General features: G+C 45.3%; 1 protein-coding gene across 2 annotated transcripts in view; it reads right to left on the reverse strand.

The window, feature by feature from the left end:
* The window catches only part of LOC120064409 (sodium-driven chloride bicarbonate exchanger-like), a 40835-nt gene extending 18750 nt beyond the window's left edge, over positions 1-22085 (reverse strand). For both annotated transcript variants that reach the window (XM_039014973.1, XM_039014974.1), the window contains exons 1-7: positions 21890-22085; positions 15521-15602; positions 7930-8073; positions 7540-7678; positions 6510-6670; positions 5852-6034; positions 2998-3086 (exon numbers count right to left, since the gene is read on the reverse strand). In XM_039014973.1, the coding sequence (XP_038870901.1) occupies positions 2998-3086; positions 5852-6034; positions 6510-6670; positions 7540-7678; positions 7930-8073; positions 15521-15602; positions 21890-21946 (855 nt within the window). In that variant the 5' untranslated portion in view covers positions 21947-22085. The remainder of the gene's footprint in view (positions 1-2997; positions 3087-5851; positions 6035-6509; positions 6671-7539; positions 7679-7929; positions 8074-15520; positions 15603-21889) is intronic.
* Positions 22086-24828: the final 2743 nt, after the last annotated feature.

Here is a 24828-nt window from a genome sequence, read left to right on the forward strand (position 1 = left end):
ATGCCATTTTTAGTGGAGCATTTTACGACTGAAGTCTTAATACAGCATTCTACTGTATTAATATCTCAACTCCTCAATTCAAACGAAGAGTATTCATGGATTGCACGTTTCGTCACAATATTGTTTTGTATATTTGTTTTAAGACTGATGCCCAACTGAGAATTCTACTCAATGCATTGTCAGTGGGCGCTGTCTAAATTGCATTACTGTGGCTTGGAAACACGATGACATTTCAAAAGTAGGCAAATAATTAGTAGGAAAACTTGTAACGGTTGTCCTCCTCCTCTTCGGAAGAAGAGGAGGAGTAGGGATTGGACCAAAGCGCAGTGTGATAGTTTGACATACTGAAGTTTATTAAAGTAAATACGAAAACCGAAAACACTTCAACAAACTACAAAATAACAAATGTAGACAGACCTGAACTATGAGAACTTACATAAAACACGAAGAACGCACGAACAGGTACAGACTACAACAAACGAACGAACGAACAAACCGAAACAGTCCCGTATGGTGCAACATACACAGACACGGAAGACAATCACCCACAAACAAACAGTGTGAACAGCCTACCTTTATATGGTTCTCAATCAGAGGAAACGTCAAACACCTGTCCCTGATTAAGAACCATATAAGGCTAATACAAACGACCTAAACATAGAAACACAAAACATAGAATGCCCACCCCAACTCACGCCCTGACCAACTAAACACATACAAAAATAACAGAAAACAGGTCAGGAACGTGACAAAACTTTTGTTATCATTGTGATGTCGCCAGATTGACTTTAGATGCAGTATAACTTTAGTTAGCTAGCTAAGATTGAGGGGACAGCACCGAATTCTAGCTAGTTGACATTACCATTGCTAGCTATTTTTGACAAACTTTGATAGCTAATGGCAACATTGCCATCTCTCTAAAGTAAATTTGGCCACATCATAATCATGTCAAAGTTGTTTCCTACTAATTATTTGCCTACTTTAGCAATGTCATCGTATATCGAGGCCACTATAGTGTAATTTTAACGAAACAGTCATTAGTCCCCATTATGTGTGGGCACCAGTCGCCTTAATGGCGCAGGTGTTGTAAGAATGCTCATAACAATGGCATGACGTAACCGAGTGATGAAGGTGCAACCCATAAATAGGAAAAGAAAAGCAGAAAATCTGAAATAAATTCTCAAAACAAAAATAGCCCTAACTGAAAATGTGTGACTAGGGTTACAAAATTCTGGTAACTTTCCTAAAATTCCCTGGTTTTCTGGATTGCCTACTAGTCTTCTCCTGATTCCGGGAAACGTCCAACTAGGATTTCTGTCAAATCTAGGAATTTTGGGATACTTACCAGAATTGGCGGCAGCGTAGCCTAGTGGTTAGAGCGTTGGACTAGTAACGCTCTAAAGGTCGCAAGATCGAATCCCCGAGCTGACAAGGTACAAATCTGTCATTCTGCCCCTGAACAAGGCAGTTAACCCACTGTTCCTAGGCCATCATTGAAAATAAAAATGTGTTCTTAACTGACTGGCCTAGTTAAATAAAATAATAATAATTATGCAACCCTTGTGATAATAGTGCATTTCCTGTTAATAGCTAGATATAGATTGGCCAACTGGACCCTATTTCATAACATAACCATAACATGAACGTGTTATAATAAACTATTACAGAAGATTACCATAAATCAGTCTAAAGTGGTATCTCCATTTACATAACATTTCCAGAGGTTATCATCTCCTTGTTGTTACACTGTGTCTGCCCCCGCAGAGACACATCCATCCAGACCTGAGCCTGCCTGGCTGCCTGCAAACTGATCCTCCTGTCTCTGTTCTGCTGTGATCCTGTCTGTCAGCTATGGAGCCGCACTGCGTCAAATGGAAGTGAGGTAACTTTAAGAAGAGGCAGTAGGGGCATCGGAGTCCCAGCTATAAACTCCATGCTCACTGCTAACAGAATAAGGAGGCCTCAAACTATATTGTAGCGAAGTGGAACAGAAAAGCTCAGCCTACAGAATGTGTAGCAAATTGAAGTAACTTAGCAATTGCCTTTTTTATAATATTATAGGACAATAAATGTGTAACATGAGCTTCTGCCTCCTGACAGAAGAGGATGGATATGAACGAGCAGCAGTTACTGAGGTTAAATATATTATTATTTGTACTTTTTATTGATAGATACAGTGAAGATGTGATTGAGAGGAGGGGGATAGAGAGGGACATAGAATGGAAAGTGACACAGTCAGGGTTTGAACCCAATACTTCAGCGGCAATGTGTGGTCTGTGAGCAGCAGTACCACCACCAGATCAACCCCTGGCACAATACTGAGGTTAATGGAGGTGCTATTGTTAAAGTGTACCGTTCAAATACAGGCCTAAGTATGTTAAATAGGCATGTTAAATCCAGGACATCCGTAGAACACTCTCTATTAAGCTTCTTTGTCCCAAAAATATTTGGTTGCATTTTATTTATGGTTTTATTCAACCACATTAGACAGTCTTAAATACATTCTCAGAACAAGAACAAACGGCTCTGATACTTTGGTATCAGGTCACAGACAAATGGTTACTACAAAAGGTTAGGATTTAGAGGTAAGTGAGACTGCTGTTGTCCCAGTCTAATCTACAGTGCTAACGGCAGTGTTGCTGAGATGACTGTTTTGCTATAGAGTGGTTATAATGGTTTAAATCCTAATCCACAAAAAGAGGACTTTTGTGGATCAAAAAAGCAACAAGTACAAACAAATGAAAATGGAACAGATTATTTTTAACGTTCATACACCCGTCAACTGCAACAGCTGGTATGTTAAGTGCAGTATGTGGCAGTGTTGTATGTTAGTGAGTTCAAGGCCTATATTCATAAAGTGTCTCAGAGTTGGAGTGCTGATCTAGGATCAGTTTGGCCTTTTAAATCATAATGAATGAGGGGGAGGGACCTGATCCTAGATCAGCACTCTTACTCTGAGATTCTTTGAGAATACGGGCCCAGAATGTCTTACTGTACCTTACTGAAGTCCACAGCACTGTTCTCTCTGCTGACTTCAGCTTTGCCATCATTGGGGATGGGTAGAGAGGTCTGGGGAATCACCTGACCTGGAACAAAAAGAGAGGAAGGAGTCCAATAAGTTAACTACTGAACCCTCTATATCAGACCAACATCAAGGTTTCACAGCAGTGCAGGTGCCAATGGTAATAAAGCACAGCGTCTCACAGAGAGAGAGAGAGAAAGAGAGAGCGCACTCTTGGGATACCAAAATGACCAACATTGCTTTAGATATCTATAGATTTGCACTGTAATGGTGATGTAATCTGGGATTTATCAGACATTGGCAAAGTACCCTTATTTAGTGCAGATCCCAAGAGAGGACTGAAGATAAAGCCTAAGAGTGGCTGCATGGGGGAGGATGGGAGTCATGGATGGCCTTGGTGAGGATGAGTGGGCAAAGCTTGTCCATTAGGATTTCAGCATGATCATTTTAGCATTATCATTGTGTCAAGGAGACTGACTGATGCAAACAGGAAATTAGCCCACAGCTGCCAGAGTAGAGCAAAAGGATTTAAATCGGAAGGATTACTTTTTATTTGTGAGAGGGCACAGATTAATACTAATTTCAGTGTTTGATCCGTTCACAAGCCAGTAGAAACTATCAGTGACTTACGGATGCATAACAAATCGAAATAATCAGAAATAAAAGCATGCCTTGCAATGATTCATTTTGACTCATATTTCCACATGAACTCAATGAGAGAAGCGCCAAGCAATTTACCAAGCTAGCTGCCCATGAAGAAACACCACAGCCTCTTTAGCTTTAAATGACATTACTTGCAATGAGTAGGAGGGTGCCCTCACTAACATGGCCCTGGTTTTGTTAATTAGTCCCACACTCGCTGTTTGCCGCTCTTTAATTTAGCTTTTGGATAAACACTCTACTTAAATGAACGTGCCTGTGTCACACCACTCTGAATTAAATTACAGCAGAGAGTGACTCGCTAAAAGGGTTTTGGGTGGTCTTCATGTATCAAAATTGCCATGTGGAATGCTGGCAAACTTGCTTCCCGAAACATAATTCCTGTAAAAGGTGATGGACATTCTCAATAAGGTATCATTCCGTATTATCAGTGAACCCTGCTGCTCGGGGTCCTTTCTCTTCTGAATGTTTCCCTGTCCACATCTTCTACACCGATCACACCGTATCTCTATATTTTCAATTCTGATATTAAAAACATATAACTCCATGTATAGTCGATGTTAATGTTCACGATAAGAGTACAGCGACTTGATAAATATGCCTAATAACTGTCGCTGATGTCTCATTGTGATCAATGGCATGCACTTACAATGTACGGCTCATATGATATGAGTTATTGTCTACACTATACACTAACTGACTCTTGGTTAAATGAGCTGAAGCACAAAGCACAACCTCTAACTGTTATTGACAGAAACAACTTTGAAATTAGCAACCTTCACAAGTTATGTTTTAGGGTGTGCTAGCAGTAGAGAAAGGTTCTGTCAAGGTTTAAGAGTGGCCTTGGTTTGGGTCATCCTCCTTGTCCACGGGCTGGATATCAGACTGGGGTCTGGGGCCCTGTTTCTGTGGTCTAGGGCCTGGGGCCTGTGTGTGGAGTGGCTGGAGGGTGGAGGGTGGCGGGTGGCGGATGAGGTCAGGAGTGGAGAGGAGATGGAGGAGGAGACACACTGGGGACAACACAGTGGCCGTGGGGTGCAGGATGAGACCTGCCTTTCACTGCAAGACCCCGCTGCCATAAATGAGCACCAGAAGGAGGATTTAAGGGTAGAACAGAGTGATGGACCACCTGCCAGACACACATACACACATTCATCCACATATACAGACACACAAAAGCACACACACACACAAGGAAACAAGAGAAGAGAGACACACTGAACACTGAACAGAAGGTAAAATATGGACAATGTAATGTAGAATGAGAAAGTTATCCACATGGGATGATTGAAACCACTACTTACAAGATTATTTCCAATTTTAAAGTTGCTGTGACCAGAGGTAAAAAGTGAGGAGAACTGAAACACTTCTGAATGCACCAGGGCCCAGGTTTCACCAAACATTTTTGAAGAAGAAATCTAGGATTTTTCTTAAAAGAAAAATAAGAAGTTCATAAGATAGTTCTTAGGTGCAATTCCTAAGAACTATTCTTAAATCCCATACTATCTTCTGCAATATTTTAGTGATTCCATACCCTCTTAAACATTATGTGTTTGAGCTAAAGACTTCTGTAGATCATTGTTGGCATCAGATTTGTCTATTTCTCCTGCATCCACTGATGCCAACCATTAGTCTGTGCGATTGACGGGTGCTGAACTAGAGCTTTGCGAGACTCGAAAACGCTTCATATTCAATTATTACATTGCGATCTTGCCTCATGTTTTCTCAAGCATCTCTCAGATGTATTTCAGACACTCATCTTGTGGACATTAACGTTTATTTCACTAATTTCAAGTTCAAGTACAAATTCCGCCCAGGACATAGATTATATAATATTGTAATAACCTCACATCTCCGAACTCCACACAGTTGTAACTGACTGGTTGGATATTAATTTCCAATTTCTATCAGGTTTTTGCTTGACAAACCTTTTTTATTGACATTTGTCAATAAAACTCAAGAATGCAACTGTTTATGTCAATTTTGTGTTCTAGAAAACACTTCAATGTGAGGCTAAATATGAGGACATAAAAGATAAGATCAAATGAAAATAGCGAATTTTCAGGTTTTAGATCCAGGGACTGGCTGGATTAAATTAGATCAGAACTTTTCAAATATCTTAAAATGATTGTTGCTACTTACTTGAGCAGAGAGCTGCCTATTACTCACCGTTCTTGTCCATGGACTGGGGCTCGGACTGCTTCTTGTCAGCGAAGGAGCGTACAATGGGGATGCGGTTAGCCAGCTTCTTCTGGTTCTGGTGGTGGTGCTGTTTGAGGAGGGACTCTCTCACCTTCCTCCTCACCTCGTCCCCCAGTGGACCCACGGTCTCCTGCTGGTCCAACACCATGTCTGACAAACAGGACCACACAGTCAACAGTTCGACAGCAATTAGGAAACCATCTATTACATTCGGATTACAATGCTTACAATTAAAGATTGAAATTAAGATCATAGAACAGGGTAATTTTCACTAGGAACAAAACGTTATGTTGCAAAACGTTTCTCTACGGTATGCACTAATGAATACAACACAGGCGTATGGGGTAGTTCCAGATGCCACTCTGCTCCACAGCAGTGATTTTCAACCTGTGGTCCGCGGACATTACTTTTCACAAAGCAAATTGTTTAACAAACATCCATCTGTAATAATCTGCCTTTAATCTGTTACATTCCCTGATCAAATTGACTCTACATTTTACCGCTAAGACATTTTGTGTTAAGACATTCCGTGACTCAGTTAATGGTGGTCATCAAGAAATGTTGACTGTGATTTGATGGTCCCCTGAAGGAAAAGGTTGGGAGTCACTGCTCTATTGTACAATACCTGCTACTTCCTCCACGGAGCTGGCCCTCATGTCGAGCAGCACGATGCCTGTGAGGATGCAGCTGCGCAACTCGAACAGGCTGTGCAGGGACAGCGTGGCAACGTAGGGCTTACTCCAGCGCTCTCCTCCATCCTCCACGTCCTCTTCGAACTTCAGCCACCTGTATGAGGGACAGAGGCCCAGTTTCATGTCAAACTGTTCCAGGGGACTAGGGGATAGATGACAGACAGCTGTCCAGCCATCTGGAAGCCCTGTACTGATAGCGCTCAGCTTACACAGACGGGGACACCAAGAACGTACTGATGCTGTGCCGGAGTCTGGTCGAGCGGTAATGCACTCGACTCCGGACCATGCCCCTCAGTGATGGGGTTCGAACCTTGGTCCGGCTGCTGCAGTCTGTGCCCTGCCTACCAGTCATTCCTCCTTAATTGGCTGCCCCCTGTCCTGTCTAAAAACCAATATGAAAGGATATTTGGATCTCCGATTTGCTTTAAAAACAAAAAAAGGAATATATCTATGCTATGGTAGAGACTGACTGACTGACAATCCATTTAAAGGTGTATCAGTCAATATCAATGTGACAGAAAGTATTGTAGTGTAGTATGCACAACAGGATATTTATCTAGTCCAGACCTTATGCTTGTTTATTATAAGTAGAGGTACAGAAATGTTTACTACAAGTAGACAAGGGTTAGTTTCCCTTTAAATCTGGGCTCCCAGATCTCATGCACCAGACTTTATGCACCAGACTTTATAATTAGAGCTTTACTTAGCCCATCCGTCCCCAAGGTTTACAATCCCTCTTTATGTAACGTTAACTCTTTCAGGTAACAGTTTTGGGCATTAGGATATTATCACAGGGAATAAAATGATAAATAAATAAATCATATCATATATACAGTATATCGATTTCATAACTTTGCATGATTAAAAATCAACCTATGGATGAACATGGAATCCCTAGGATGTGTCATTGGAATTGATTGAATGCTTTCAGTAATGACAGGGGTGTGTCATGTGACTCCCTACCTGGCGGTTTCCCTCCACTCGGCGTCCTCTCCGTCTTTCAGGCAGATCTCGTCCAGCTCAGTGAAGAGGTCATGGGGGATGTGCTCCTCGTCGTCATCCTCTGTGCCCAGCAGGAACTGCACTCTCTGGGATGGCGTGTCTGGAGCGCAGGGTCAGGTAAGGGCATCACTTACAGTACTGTCTGCCATACAGACTCCCTGATTAAGGAGCTCTGCAGCAGGTTATGCCCATACACGTATGGGCACTGTGCAGTGTGTAGACAGCATCCCCTCTTTTGAAATGCACTATGTAACCATATAGACATAACATATCCTATAGCTCATAAAACAATAGAAATATAATCCAGCTGCTACTTTTTACATGGGCCAGCCAAGCAGTGGCAATACTTACAGTATGTGGGAGACTCTCTTCCATTGTCCACTCCAGAGTCCAGCTCCCTGCTTCTCTTCCTGTGTTTGTGTCCGTGATGTCGATGTCTCCGGTGGCTCTTCTTCCCAATGGGGACATGTACCCCAATGTAGAGTGTCCTGTGACCTAGATGCAGCCACAGGGATATAAATATGATAAGATAAGATGATAACATAAGATAATAGGTTGAGAGGTGTCACGTGGTATAAAGGATTGGAGACAGGCGCAGGAATACATAATAGGGGGTTTTAATACTCCACCCAAAAATACAACCTGCCATGAATAACCGACCCTAAATGTAGATAGCGGGAATGACTTGTCCGACACCGCCGCAACTTCTGCAGCTGCAACTGGCCCGTCCGGCGCCGCAACTTCGGCAGCTGCAACTGGCCCGTCCGGCGCCGCAACTTCGGCAGCTGCAACTGGCCTGTCCGACGCCGCCGCAACTTCGGCAGCTGCAACTGGGCAGTCCAACGTTGTCGCCACAACTTCGGCAGCCGCAACTGGTCCGTCCGACGCCGCCGCAACTTCGGCAGCTGCAACTGGCCCGTCCGACGCCGCCGCAACTTCGGCAGCTGCAACTGGGCAGTCCAACGTCGTCGCCACAACTTCGGCAGCCGCAACTGGTCCGTCCGACGCCGCCGCAACTTCGGCAGTTGCAACTGGCCCGTCCGACGCGGCCGCAACTTCGGCACCTGCAACTGGCCGATTGACCTACACCGCGGTCCTGTGGTTATCCTCGAGGCCGGTGTCAGCCCGCTGCTGGTGGAGCGCATCAGGGGAGGGGTACTGTGCAGAGAAGTGGTGCTGGGTTCCTGCGGTGGACATCCTGGATGCTTCACTGACCAGGGATTTTCACCATCGGCACCCTGACCTACCCGCACTGCGTCCCTGTGGTCGTCCCTCAGGCCGGTGTCGTTCCGCTGCTGGTGCAGCACATCGGGAGGGGGTACTGTCACGGATTCCCCCTGTACCGCTGCACTTCCGTGCACCAGCTCCGCAGGTCTACGTCACCGGCCTCTAGGCGTCACTGAACTGTCTCATTACGCACACCTGATTCCAATTCCCTTGATTAGTAATTGTATATATGTGCCCTTTGTTCACCATTGTCTTGTCGGTTATTGTTCCCATGTCCGTTGGTCTGTGAGTACCTGTGCTTTGTTATTTCGGCTTTTGTGCTGCGTGTATTGTGCACTTGTTATTATGGGTCTCGTCCTGTGTATTTATTCGAGGTTTTACCTCGCTCTTTTGTTTGGGTTACATCCCGGTGTTTTTGTATATGTGTTTGTTTTGGGCTTCGTCCCCGTGCCTTTCATGGCAAGTTGTATTTTTGAGTGGAGTATTAAAACCCCTTGTTAAGTATTCCTGCGCCTGTCTCCAAATCATTTATACAACGTGACAAGAGATAGAGAAATAATTTTATTCAAAGAGGTCACTGATTAAGGCTGCCGTTTCTGTTTGTATTTACGGGTCAATATCAACAGAGATATACCCACAACAAAGACAAACATTGTGGTTTACACTTTACTTTCTAACCAGCTATAAGTAAATACCAGCTTACATACCGGCTATAAAATAAAGCAAGACACAAATTGCATAAATATATCTTAGAATAATCTGGATTTCTACTTCTAAGGTCATGCCACTGATTTTTCATTGAGCGATACAATAACCTACCACAAATCTCTCTGACATTAAACAACTGTAGACAACCCTTTTACTGACATCATTATTTTGTATCAGGGGAGGTCTAAAAATAGATCTCTAGGAATGTGTTATCTTGCAATAGAAGTACTATACAGGCCTCTTAAAATGCCTCTAGTGCATAATCTGGTACGATGAATAAAAAAGACGTCACCTTTTATTACATGAATTGCAGTAAAAAGACCGTGAGAGTTTGAAGCATATGGCTGTGTCTGTTAGAATAACATGCAATATTGAGTCAAGCGCAATATATTGCAAATTATCTATCATTTACCGTATTGTACAGATGAATATTATGAAATTGATGAGTAATTCACCCTAGTCTCATATAGAAACTAAACCATTTGCAGTTGACCGGGATCTGTGCAACCAGACAACTGCAGAATGGGGAGGATGATGAGACAGCAAGGAGTTTAGATGGGATATGCAGCAGGGGTGGACCGTCACCTTGCTGATATCAGTGAGACTAAATTGATGTGCTGCTGTGACAGTGTAAGGGTAATCCGCCCTGACTCCACGCCCGCTCTCGCCTCGGGGAGAAATACAGCTTTGTGACTGCTCCTTTAGGCCTGGGGCTTTAAGAAGGCTGCTAGCAGCCTCTGCTGTTGTCACGTTCCTGACCTGTTTTCTGTTGTTTGGTATGTGTTTATTGGTCAGGGCGTGAGTTTTGGGTGGGCAGTCTATGTTTTCTGTTTCTATGTTGGTTTTGGGTTGCCTGGTATGGCTCTCAATTAGAGGCAGGTGTTTGACGTTTCCTCTGATTGAGAGTCATATTAAGGTAGGTTGTTCTCACTGTTTGTTTGTGGGTGATTGTCGCTGTGTCTGTGTTTATTGCACCACACGGTACTGTCTCGTCTCGTTCGTTCGTTCCTGTTCATGCGTGCTTCGTTATATGTAGTTTGCATGTTCAGGTCAGTCTACGTTGTTTGTTTGTTATTTTGTAAATATTCAAGTATAGTTCGTGTCAGTGTTCGTCGTGTCTAATAAAGCATTAAGTATTCATCACCCGCTGCGCCTTGGTCTACTCTCTCACCGAAAGACGACCGTTACAGAATCACCCACCAAACCCAGATCAAGCAGCGGGTTAGCGGACAGCGCAAGAAGGAGGAATGGACATGGGAGGATGTTTTGGACGGTAAGGGTTGCTACACATGGGAGGACATCCTGGCTGGAAGGGATCGCCTCCCATGGGAACAGCTGGAGGCAGCTCGGAGAGCGGAGGAAACCGGAGAGAGGAACCGGCGTTATGAGGGGACGCGTCTAGCACGGAAGCCCGAAAAGCCCGTGAGTACTACCCAAAAATTTCTTGGGGGGGGGCTAAGAGGTAGTGGGCCGAGGGCAGGTAGGAGACCTGCGCCCACTTCCCGGGCTTACCGTGGAGAGCGAGAGTACGGGCAGACACCGTGTTACGCAGTAGAGCGCACGGTGTCTCCTGTACGTGTGCATAGCCCGGTGCGGGTTATTCCACCTCCCCGCACTGGTAGGGCTAGATTGAGTGTTGAGCCGGATGTCATGAAGCCGGCCCTACATATCTGGCCACCAGTACGTCTCCTTGGGCCGGCTTACATGGCACCAGCCTTACGCATGGTGTCCCCGGTTCGCCTACATAGCCCGGTGCGGGTTATTCCACCTCCCCGCATTGGTCAGGCGACGGGGAGCATACAACCAGGTAAGGTTGGGCAGGTTCAGTGCTCAAGGGAGCCAGTACGCCTACACGGTCCGGTATATCCGGCGCCACCTTCCCGCCCCAGCTCAGTACCACCAGTGCCTACACCACGCACCAGGCTTCATGTGCGTCCTCAGAGCCCTGTACGCACTGTTCCTCCTCCACGCACTCTTCCTGTGGTGCGTGTCTCAAGCTCAGTGCCTCCAGTTTCGGCACCACGCAGCAAGCCTCCTGTGCGTCTCCAGAGCCCTGTACGCACTGTTCCTTCTCCCCGCACTCGCCCTGAGGTGCGTGCCCTCAGCCCGGTACCTCCAGTTCCAGTACCACGCACCAGGCCTATAGTGCGCATCGAGAGTCCAGTGTGCCCTGTTCCTGCTCCCCGCACTAGCCTTGAGGTGCGTGTCTCCAGTCCGGTACCACCAGTTCCGGCACCACGCACCAGGCCTACTGTGCGCCTCAGCGGGTCAGAGTCGGCCGTCTGCCCAACGCCTTCTGCACTGCCTGTCTGCCCAGCTCCGTCTGAGCCATCTGTCTGCCCAGCGCCTTCTGAGCCATCCGTCTGCCCAGCGCCTTCTGAGCCATCCGTCTGCCCAGCGCCTTCTGAGCCATCCGTCTGCCCAGCGCCTTCTGAGCCATCCGTCTGCCCAGCGCCTTCTGAGCCATCCGTCTGCCCAGCGCCTTCTGAGCCATCCGTCTGCCCAGCGCCTTCTGAGCCATCCGTCTGCCCAGCGCCTTCTGAGCCATCCGTCTGCCCAGCGCCTTCTGAGCCATCCGTCTGCCCAGCGCCTTCTGAGCCATCCGTCTGCCACGAGCCATTAGAGCCGCCCGTCTGTCCCGAGCCATTAGAGCCGTCCGTCAGTCAGGAGCCGCTAGAGCCGTCCGTCAGTCAGGAGCTGCCAGAGCCGCCAGCCAGTCAGGAGCTGCCAGAGCCGCCAGCCAGTCAGGAGCTGCCAGAGCCGCCAGCCAGTCAGGAGCTGCCAGAGCCGCCAGCCAGTCAGGAGCTGCCAGAGCCGCCAGCCAGTCAGGAGCTGCCAGAGCGCCAGCCAGTCAGGAGCTGCCAGAGCTGCCCTACAGTCATGAGCTGCCCTACAGTCATGAGCTGCCCTACAGTCCCTACAGTCATGAGCTGCCCTACAGTCATGAGCTGCCCTACAGTCATGAGCTGCCCTTCAGTCATGAGCTGCCCTACAGTCATGAGCTGCCCTTCAGTCATGAGCTGCCCTTCAGTCATGAGCTGCCCTTCAGTCATGAGCTGCCCTTCAGTCATGAGCTGCCCTACAGTCATGAGCTGCCCTACAGTCATGAGCTGCCCTCCAGTCATGAGCTGCCCTCCAGTCATGAGCTGCCCTCCAGTCATGAGCTGCCCTACAGTCATGAGCTGCCCTCCAGTCATGAGCTGCCCTCCAGTCATGAGCTGCCCTCCAGTCATGAGCTGCCCTCCAGTCATGAGCTGCCCTCCAGTCATGAGCTGCCCTCCAGTCCGGAGCTGCCACTCAGTCCGGAGCTGCCACTCAGTCCGGAGCTGCCACTCAGTCCGGAGCTGCCACCCAGTCCGGAGCTGCCACCCAGTCCGGAGCTGCCACTCAGTCCGGAGCTGCCATTAGTACAGAGTTGTCCCTCTGTCCTAAGCTACCTCTCTGTCCGGAGCTACCTCTCTGTCCGGAGCTACCTCTCTGTCCTGAGCTACCTCTCTGTCCTGAGCTACCTCTCTGTCCTGAGCTACCTCTCTGTCCTGAGCTACCTCTCTGTCCTGAGCTGTCTCCTCTATGTAGGAGGGGCCTTAGTGAAGGTTCCTGGACCATGGTCGGGGGCGAGGGTCGCCACTCAAAGGACGCTAAGGAGGGGGACAAAGACAGTGGTGGAGTGGTGTCCTCGTCCGCCGCCGGAGCCGCCACCGCGGACAGATGCCCACCCAGACCCTCCCCTTGAGTTGTAGGGGTGCGCCCGGAGTTCGCACCTTGAGGGGGGGGTTCTGTCACGTTCCTGACCTGTTTTCTGTTGTTTGGTATGTGTTTATTGGTCAGGGCGTGAGTTTTGGGTGGGCAGTCTATGTTTTCTGTTTCTATGTTGGTTTTGGGTTGCCTGGTATGGCTCTCAATTAGAGGCAGGTGTTTGACGTTTCCTCTGATTGAGAGTCATATTAAGGTAGGTTGTTCTCACTGTTTGTTTGTGGGTGATTGTCGCTGTGTCTGTGTTTATTGCACCACACGGTACTGTCTCGTCTCGTTCGTTCGTTCCTGTTCATGCGTGCTTCGTTATATGTAGTTTGCATGTTCAGGTCAGTCTACGTTGTTTGTTTGTTATTTTGTAAATATTCAAGTATAGTTCGTGTCAGTGTTCGTCGTGTCTAATAAAGCATTATGTATTCATCACCCGCTGCGCCTTGGTCTACTCTCTCACCGAAAGACGACCGTTACAGCTGTTCAAACCAATTCCAGTTATCCCACAAACACTAGCGTTCAGACCTATCAGAACTCTTGCAGCATGAACTGACATATCCTCCATCAAAGGATCAGAGAATGAATCTAGGACCAAAAGCATAAGCTACAGCTAGCTAGCACTGCAGTGCATACAGTGTTGTGAGTAGTTGACTTAAAAAGAGAGAAAGACAATAGTTGAACAGTTTTAAACAAACTAATTTCTTCAAAGATGAAGGAAAAGCAAGAGAGAGAGAGCGAGAGGGATAGAGAGAGAGAGATAGCAATATTTTGTTGTAGTTTCTTCACTTACTTAGCTAGCGAATGGAGCTAGCTAGTTTAGCCTACACAAACACCCGGCTCAAACAGAGAGGGATGCTATGTTAGCTAGCTGGCTATGGCTATCCAACACTGGAACTCTTCCAAGTCAAGGTAAGCTTTTGGTTTTATTAATTTATTGCCACCGGGGCCCGCCGGTGTAACTGCTAAACTGCTTGCTGACTGTAGACTGTACTGCATGATTGTAGTGGGTTGTCTAACGCTTTAGTTCTAGTAGCTATGTTGACTATGACGTTAGGTAATATGGTGACAACAATGTAGGCTGTGTGTAGCGGTTAGCAGTTATGATATGTTTTTTTCGACTGGTCCGAGACAGCTGTTTTGTGTTGTGCACTGAAGTCCACAAGCGAAAGGAAAAGGTGAGAGGAGAGTACGTAGATACGAGAAGGAATTATTCAACGAGCAAAGTGATCATGCTGTTTGTATGTGGGTGCTATGAAAGTGTTTGCAGGTGATCAGGGGTGTATTCATTCCGCCGATTCTTTTGAAAAATGTTTCTTAAACGGAAGCAAAGGGAATGAAACGGTGATATACATACCTGAATTTGTCCAATAGAAACTCTAGTTTGCAACTGTTGCACTAATGTTTACACCCTAGATCAGCTAGATGCAGGCAGAAGTGTGCAAGGGTGTATTGAATGTCTCACTGTCTGTCACCTTGATTGCACACATTTTTCTCTCAGCCTGTGCACCCACGTTGTAAACTTTCATTAATAGCCCAGGTTATAGCAACCTCATGATAGGTATAGGGAATATGTGAGTATCATGTAGTAGCCTAAACCTATCAATGTTACATTGAACTGGGTGAATGGAATATGAATGACAGTCAACCAACATGCTGTACTAGAAATAAGGCCATGCTCATAAAATTTATATTTGTCCTCCCTCATCTTAAACGGCACTGACCGCTACTGGTGTGTACTCAGACTGTGTTGTTCAGGTACTGTGATTCTGGCCTGGGGGCTTGTGCGTGACTTCACACGGAAGAGACCTGAGCACACACTGTTGGCGTGAGCTGAATCCTAGTCACAACACACAACATAGAGTCACCAGCCACTATGCATTAGAGCAACTTAAGAACCAGGCAAATCAAACTTCACAATGTGTTACTATGTGCTAAAATGAGCAGGTCTTCTCTTTGGTCGTCAGGTTTGTACAATTCAGATGCAAAGATAGGTGATTTTCAGCGATCTACACACTATTGATATCATGAGTCACGACTAACCGACCAATCAGAGTATTTTCCTGTCCTCCTGAAGTGCACTGCAGCTCAAGCAGCTCTCGTTACCATCCTCTCTAGTCTCACGGGTACGGTGTCCATATTAGGACAGCCTCAGTCTTGAAAACAACAGCCTTCTCTCAAGTGGCCCTGTGGGTTGCCTTCTAACCTTCTTTTCAGGCTTCCACACAATTAACTTAAGGTATTGTACTACATAATGTCAATGTACCTTCGAGTTCCTCCTTCTCAAAATTGGTTTTCAGCATGGACCGGTATCCACCTCTGTCCACCACAGCCTCTTCATCATTTCTCTGTGAAGGAGAGACAAAAACTGAAATGATTGAAGATAATTGGAACAATTGCAATGTTGAATCCATATAGTCATTATGTACATGTAGTCATTATCTTCCCCAAGAGAATATTATTGCTTTAAAAAAGCCTGGATAACAGCCAGGAGTCTCATTTGGCATGGTTGCTTTGAGGTGCACTGAATCACACTGATCACACTTAGCTAGCAGATTGTAACGGGCTAATGTGACGCGCCATTAACCAATACAGGTTAGGTACTGTTTGGCGTAGCACAGATAATTTTTTCACCAACCTTAACTTGGCGATACTTCCTCAATTCCCGACTTGGAAGACAACCAATGTCCGTTATTAAATAAAATAAATGTTTTGCTCCATGAAGTAATCCAACGATGTGTACGACGCCATCTTGTCTCTTTCAAATCGTCTCTCATTGACTGAGACAGGTGGGTGTCCACCCCAAAGTGCTGAGAGAAGATTTGAAATAGACAAGATGGCAGTACATATCTAATAACCCCTATCAACCAGCTGGAACAGAGTAATGGTCGAACTAGGGAATATTTTTAATAGCTATATCACACTTTTGTTCATCAAAATAGCACGTTATGCTTGTTGTCTTAGCTGCATGCTCATGGTAGCCAGGTCACCTAAGCATTTCAATGTTCCAGCTCAAACAATAATCTACTCAAGGGTCAACAAAAAAGTACTCAAAGTACAGTTTATTACTGACGAATAACGTTGACAGACTTACATATTATCAAGAATTATAAACTGGCCCGTTAGCTACAATAAGCATTGGGGCTATAGAAGTGAGTGAGGTTATAACATGGAAACAGAAAGGGTATATAAGACCTTTGTGAGAAGTAAGTTGACCTCAGAAAACATTAAATGGTGACAGAAAGACAGTGTACAGTGGATAGTGTAGATTTACACACTGTGTTTCCTGTTTGGCAAAGCCCCAGTCTGACTAAAAGAGCCTCTTCTAAAAACCCTTATCAGAACGAACAACCACTCAGTCCTATTGCGAATGAACTGTGATGCAGTTACTAAACACATTTTAACACATTTGGCACCTTACACCACACAATCATTGTGCAACGAATCCTCTGCTCTCCAAAACAATAGACGGAGGAAGAAGTGTCTAAATGAAGTGTGAACGTGTCAGATGTGTGGTGCTGATGAGAGGGAGACGCGGGGGGATTAGTGGTGAGTGCTGCTGATTTGATGACCTCACATGTCCACCTATGTAAGGCGGCAGGGATGATGATGAGAGAGAGAGAAACAGTGTGTGAGAGGGAGAGAGAGGGAGAGAGAGCAAGAGATAGCGAGTGAGAGAGAGAGAAGGGACAGATGTGTGTCACGACACAGCAAGATGCTCACAAATCTAATTGAAAGGGATTTCCCCTTCGAAACCCTAGGAATTACAACCTCCAACTGAGCAGTCTTGGTCCTGAGCAGTCTTTGTCCGGATGTGATGTGTTATCAATGTAGATTACAATCGCACAATTATGCTTTGTCATTGTTATGACTTGGGCTATGGTCTCAGGGTGGCTGTTATATTTCGAAGACCAAATGTTATGCTGCTACTGCAAAAAATAAGAATTTACAAATAACAGAGATGGCACGGAAATCCAACAACCCAACAACTTCAAGATGTCTTACCCCTGCTTCAGTTGAACACAAACCCTACATGGTGTGCTGTCTAAATGCAAGTACTTCTGCTAGTACTGCTATTCTGTTAGCAGATATTGGCCAGCTCTATCACGACCTGCTGTTTCCCCAGACACACAGCTAGCCGGACAAGGGCACTGAATCATAATCACAACTCTCTTCAAGCCTTCGCAGTAGTTCACAGCTCTATATTTTAACATGCCCTATTGAGAGCCTTCGCAGTAGTTCACAGCTCTATATTTTAACATGCTATATTGAGTGCCTTCCATTCGCTTAATATGCTAATGCATGCTAATGCTAATGTGTGCAGGTGGCAGCTCGGAGGTCATATGACCAGAACTCCCAGGAGATGGTGGGGGGGGGGGGGGGGGGGAGCAGAAGCGTGCACGTCACCAGCCCACTCAGTGATTTCTGCAAGAGGTACATACACTGCCTGTGAGGGAGCCTTTGAGGAGACATAAGAGAGAGAGCGGCACACAGCAGAGAGAGAAGCATGGCCAGATGAAGATATACTCCCTCTAACACCTTGGCCTTTCTACACAGGGGCATGGAGTAGCAGGCAGAGCAAGTGAATTGTGGGAAGGCTCTAGTAAGCTAAGTGCAGCACTTCAATGATACTGCCCCCAACAAAGTGCCATTGGATGTTTTTGTCAATCCTGCTCAACAGATCTACTCTTTGATTGGTTTATCAGTGTGGACTGTCATTGGATAGGCCTGCATACATTAACCGGAACGTTGCTAACGTCCTTCCGGTTTGATGAATGCGCGGAGATATATGTGAACGATCCGGTAGTTTGTTGTACCATGTGCTCTATATAGGAGTTGCTCTCTGTATGAGTCACCACACACACAGACACACACACAGACACACACGCATACATAGGCTCACAGACATGAGAGCACTTAATTCAAAAAGAAAAGCATTTCATGTCCTAAAAAATGTGTGACATTTAATTTGTATAAGACATGATCCAGATGCCTCTTCTCCTGACATAAATACTGTCATTACAATGTCAGCCTGTCTATGGAAATGTGTGACCCAAATAGCTGTCTTCTCCCTAACCACAGAGGCCCAAGGAGTGTTCCGGAGAACTAGCAGTAATAACCTCATTACTGACAACGAGTTAGGTGTCGTAAGCGTTCCACAGGGATGCTGGCCCATGTTGACTCCAATGCTTCCCACAGTTGTGTCAAGTTGGCTGGATGTCCTTTGAGTGGCGGACCATTCTTGATGCACATGGGAAACTTTGTGAAAAGTGTGTGAAAAACCTATCACTCTTGCAGTTCTTGACTGGCACCTACTACCATACCTCGTTCAAAGGCACTTAAATCTTTTGTCTTGCCCATTCACCCCATGAATGGCAGACATACACAAACAATGTCTCAATTGTCTCAAGGCTTCAAAATCCTTCTTTAACCGGTCTCCTCCCCTTCATCTACACTGATTGAAGTGGATTTAACAAGTGACATCACTAAGGGATCATAGTTTTCACCTGGATTCACCTGACTGATCAGTCTATGTCATGGAAAGAGCAGGTGTTCATAATGTTTTGTACACTCAGTGTGTATCAGTATCATAGCACCAACGCTGCAGTAAATCAATAAGAACGTCTGGCCTGTCAATAGTGCTATGTATATAATTAGCACACCCTGAACACAATCAATAAACAAACGGGATCCCATGTCTCACTGCTTCACTGTAGCAACATGGACAGGGCATCATGACATGGATATCACACAACATTTTCCCACGGGTAGCCGTTACGAGTGAACTGAAGCCAATTGAACAAGTTCTACTATATTCTTCAAACACAGTTAGTGCACCATGTTCATACCAAGCACAAGAAATGTGAAACATTGACAAAGTCGGTATGTTGTACATCTCTGTACACTAAGAATGACAGAATCAGCTTTGTTTGGATGGGTTCTCTAAGATGGTCAGAAACTGACAAATGAAATCCACTTAGTAACCAAAAGAAGTCGATTTTTTTTTAACCAAAAGCTTCTAAAGTGTAAACCAAACAAAGTGCGTGAAAACCATGCTGGATGTGGCAAAAAAAAGCTAAATTAAACTTTGAAGACAACACTTTGGACATCTCTGATTCTTCAGCCAGGACTATGGCCTCTCACACAAAACGCGCTCTAGTAGGAGGATGTCATGTGTGTGAACAGGTTGTATGGGGGGGGGGCGGATTCAGAAAGCATCAAAACAGAGACATTAAAAGACAAAGTTCAGAGGTCAAAGATCAAGTTTTCGAAAGCATTGACGATGTCTCTCAAGTCCATGGCCGCGTCTCGAATGTCACCCTATTCCCTATACGGCGTACTACTTTTGACCCGTGCCCATTTGGGCGCAATTGGGACGCAACCAATCTATTGTTGAATAATGTACTAATGGTCTGGTCTCATCAAGTGCAGTAAGTACATCCAAGCTGTAATTACAGTGCAGCAGCATTTCTGTGTAGAGCAAACATCTGGACTTGGGAGCATTACAGTACACATCCCACACTACTGTAGTGCTTCAATGACGCAGCAGCACGCTCTGCTATCAGACCTGTCACTCCCACAACACAGACACAAGCATAGAGGTTTATCTACAAATTACATCTACAGTACAATTGAAGTATGGGTGAAGTGTGTTATCATTGATTACATGTGCTGTATAGATCTAGCATGTCTGGTTTGCCTTGGCTCATGCTTCCCTGAAACCTGTCTTGGACATCAAATCAAAATAAAATCAAATAAAACGGTATTGGTCGCATACACTTATTTAGCAGATGTTATTGCGGGTACAGCGAAATACTTGTGTTCCTAGTTCCAACAGAAGCTCTGGCCCTGGACCAGCGCTAGGACATAAGGGCCCATTTGGATTCTGAAGGACACTGCTGTCCTTCCACAGCTGCTGTGGCACATGGGTCAGGCTCTGTGGCCAGGACCCAGGTTGGTAATCTGAATGCTAATACACAGGAGGGATCAAAGTCTGTACAGTGCTTCAGGATTAAAGTACACACCACACATTTTGTTCAGCGATATATTAACAGAACATTTACTTACTTAGTCCTCTTTGTCCCGGCTGCGCAGTACATTAGCTTACATTAAAATGTGTTCTTATTGTATTCAGTTTTGTCTGTGTGCATCCGGAAGTGTTTCTGTTTGTCGTGTATAGCGTTCTACGCTGTCTGTACAATAAAGCAGGCCAAGGCGTGTATTGTTGTGCGTGTAAAGTGTTAATGTAGTGTGTTTTAGGAAGCAATGGCTTGTGACCTATTTTCCCCCAACTACAACACCTCTCTATGTGGAGTTTCGGGCTAACCTGGTGTGACATCCAACACGACATCCAACACTACATGTGTGCTTCTACACCTGCATTGCTTGCTGTTTTGGGGGTTTTAGGCTGGGTTTCTGTACAGCACTTTGAGATATCAGCTGATGTAAGAAGGGCTTTATAAATGCATTTGATTTGATTTGATCTACATCCAACACTCCCAATGAGAATGACATCGAGCATACAGTAGCAGCGTGACATACTGTAGGAATGAATGACAAGAGAGAAAAAAGATTACCAGAGATCAGTAGGCTACAATACATGAACAACGGTGTTGAAAATAGAAAGGGTGGTGATGTGGAATAGTGTTGGCCTAACTCGCACTGTATGAGCGCTGTGCACTCAAAGGCAAAAGGCATATTTGAGAGCAGAGGACTGTGGGGCATTAGTGGGGGCAGCCCAAGTGATTTAATTGGATGAGGCAGACATAATTTGGGGTCTGATCCGTGCAGATGGCAATGTTCACTCCGGCAGCAATAGCACCAGCAGCCTCATAATGACAACAACACCGTGCTCAGATGGCTCCGGGGTCAAGTTTCCCATAGGTACAGATCTAGCTTCAGCTTCCCTTCCCCCAATCCGAACCTTAACCATAAGTGGGGGGGAAATGCTAAACTGACCCAAGATCAGCGTCTACTGCTCAGATGAGCTCAGCTTTGCATAGAACACAAAGTACATAATACAAAGAATACAGTCCATCAACCTCCATTCACTTTTCCCGCAACAAAGTTGGCACCTCTCTAAGAATCACGAAGGACATCCAAAAGCATATCATCCCTACAGGCTCTGTAATACCAAATGGCAAGCAGGCTTCACCTTTGCTGGTGCAGAATTAATATGGGTGCACTCATCTCCTCTCCTGTAACCCAGGGATCAATGGCTGACATCAGCAGGACATCTCTCCCACCTCAGCCCCCTGGCTGCCCTCTATCTCTCCTCTATCTTCTCCTATCTCTGAGAGGTGTACTTACTGTACTCTCCGATACAGTGTTCACTCCGCTATTAACTTTACACCGTTCAAATAGTATACTTCGTTGTGTTAACTTTGCCCTGATGTCATTAAAGAACAGGATACTGCAAGCATGATAAAGTGAAGCTGTTTGACACCGAGTTGTACAGATATTTCTAAAAGGCTTTTAGCATTAACAGGAAACATCAGCATCACACACACACACACACCCTTTAACCTTAGATAGCCTTAAGAACATCTGGCGAAGAACATCCTCCCAAACACAGAGCAGAACAGATAGCAGAGCATAGTCACACCATTACAGAGTAAACAGAGCACAATTATACCTTTAAAGAATAAAAACGACTTTTAGGACCCAAGCCTCCAGCAGAATGCATGAACATATCCTTAAGGTGTCCTCTTGTACTTAGGAGTGCTGCTGAGCCGAGGTCAGGAGGCTGAGCTGAGCTCCGTAGTACCTGTGTGCCTCTGCTCCCGGGACAGTCACACACTCTGCAAAGCAGTCTACCTTCTCACGATGACAGGAACAGCCTTACAAATGCACACTCACTCCCTCTGTTGATTTTAACAACTGAGCAACCATTTATCCACCAATCCTACATGAGATTACAACAATGACATCACTGGTGTCCAGACTCTTCTCTAAGAGGGAGATAGCTGGTGCTAAGCCACTGTGTTTCCCTCTTTTGTATGGCTTTCAGAGTAAAGCCCCTGTTGTAGCAGCTTGCCATCGCTGCACCACTCCGCTCCGCACCGCCTTGACCCGTCAGCCTAGCCACTCTGGCCTGACCTTGTTCTCTCTCTCTATCTCTGCAGACTGGAGCTCAGGTAAACCATGAGGCAATACAAAAGATGGGGAGCTATCACCCCAATGTAGCCAACTAAAACCCTTCTATACAGTGTAATAAGTTCATTATTTTAAAGGCCCAGTGCAGTCAAAAATGTGTGTTTTATATTTCTACACTATGAGGTTGGAATAATATGATAATGCCTTTTTAGTGTAAGAGCTGTTTGAAAAGACCACCTGAAATTTCCGCCTATTTTGGTGGGAAGGAGTTGTGTTCCAAACCTCTGCCAATAACAGCAAATGTTCCGTTTTTCTCCTCCCACTCAAACAACTCCCAGACAGCCCTAGCTAAATTCTTGCTTGAGAAATTGCTCTTTGCTAAGAAGCTATTTTTGTTTCTTTTTGACCATTTAAATTGAAAACAATCACAGTAAGGTACTTAATTGTTACCCTGAAATGATTGGATATTGAGATAAAAACGGCTGCATTGCACCTTTACATGATGCATTGCGTACCAGTACCAGCATTTACATATTGAACAATGTTCGTTTGTGTATCAATGCCAGTTTGAACAAACACAACAATGTCACTGACACTGAGATAATTCATTTGTTTAGCATTGATTTTATGAATCTATTTTAGAGACACATAACGATGTACTTTGACAGAGAGACCAATAAACAGAAATAAAATGTTTTTTCATGCACATAAAATATACATCTGAGAACTAACTTACCACACTTCTGTGTCCAGGAGTTGACACCTGAATAAACAGAATTGTCATTATAAGCATTTTTTAGGCAAGCAAGTCCATGGCAGTTCATGAAATATAACAACTACAAAAGGCCAAATACTTCCCAGGGGGAAGCCAACATATACAGTGCATTAGGAAAGTATTCAGAGCCTTTGACTTTTTCCACATTTTGTTAAGTTACAGCTTTATTCTAAAATTGATTTTTTTTAAATTTCCCTCATCAATCTACACACAATATTTTATATTTTTTTATTTCACCTTTATTTAACCAGGTAGGCCAGTTGAGAACAAGTTCTCATTTACAACTGCGACCTGGCCAAGATAAAGCAAAGCAGTGCGACAAAATCAAACAACACAGAGTTACACATAAACAAACGTACAGTCAATAACACAACAGAAAAATCGATGTACAGTGTGTGCAAACGTAGAAGAGTAGGGAGGTAGGCAATAAATAGGCCATAGATGCGAAATAATTACAATTTAGCATTAACACTAGAGTGATGGATGTGCAGATGATGATGTGCAAGTAGAGATACTGGGGTGCAAAAGAGCAAGAGGGTAAATAATAATATGGGGGTGAGGTAGTTGGGTGTGCGATTTACAGATTGGCTATGTACAGGTAAGCTGCTCTGACAGCTATTGCTTAAAGTTAGAGAGGGAGATATAAGACTCCAGCTTCAGTGATTTTTGCAGTTTGTTCCAGTCATTGGCAGCAGAGAACTGGAAGGGAAGGAGGCCAAAGGAAGTGTTGGCTTTGGGGATGACCAGTGAAATATACCTGCTGGAGCGTGTGCTACGAGTGGGTGTTGCTATGGTGACCTTTGAGCTGAGATAAGGCGGGGCATTACCTAGCATAAACTTATAGATAACCTGGAGCCAGTGGGTTTGGCGACGAATATGCAGTGAGGGCCAGCCAACGAGAGTGTACATGTCGCAGTGGTGGATAGTATATGGTGCTTTAGTAACAAAACAGATGGCCCTGTGATAGACTACATCCAATTTGCTGAGTAGAGTGTTGGAGGCTATTTTGTAAATGACATCGCCGAAGTCAAGGATCGGTAGGAAGGTCAGTTTTACGAGGGTAAAAAAAAAGTTGCTTTTCGATGCTAATGCAGAACGCCACAGGCAGTCAAGTCTGGGGTGAACCAAGGGCTATATCTGTTCTTAGTTCTACATTTTTTGAATGGGGCATGCTTATTTAAGATGGAGAATAAATCCCTTTTAAAGAGCAACCAGGCATCCTCTACTGACGGGATGAGGTCAATATCCTTCCAGGATACCTGGGCCAGGTAGATTAGAAATTCCTGCTTGTGTTTTAGGGAGCGTTTGACAGTGATGAGGGGTGGTCGTTTGACCGCGGACCCATTACGCACGCAGGCAATGAGGCAATGATCGCTGAGAACCAGGTTGAAGACAGCAGAGGTGTATTTAGAGGGCAAGTTGGTCGGGATGATATCTAAGAGGGTGCCCACGGTTATGGATTTAGGGTTGTACCTGGTAGGTTCCTTGATAATTTGTGAGAGATTGAGGGTATCTAGTTTAGATTGGAGGATGGCCGGGGTGTTAAGCATGTCCCAGTAGATTGCAACTCCGCCCCCTTTGGCAGTTCTATCTTGTCGGAAAATGTTATAGTTAGGGATGGAGATTTCAGCATTTTTGGTGAACTTCCTAAGCCAGGACTCAGACATGGCTAGGACATCCGGGTTGGCAGAGTGTGCTAAAGC

Source organism: Salvelinus namaycush, chromosome 19, assembly GCF_016432855.1.
Source record: "Salvelinus namaycush isolate Seneca chromosome 19, SaNama_1.0, whole genome shotgun sequence".
NCBI lineage: Eukaryota > Metazoa > Chordata > Actinopteri > Salmoniformes > Salmonidae > Salvelinus > Salvelinus namaycush.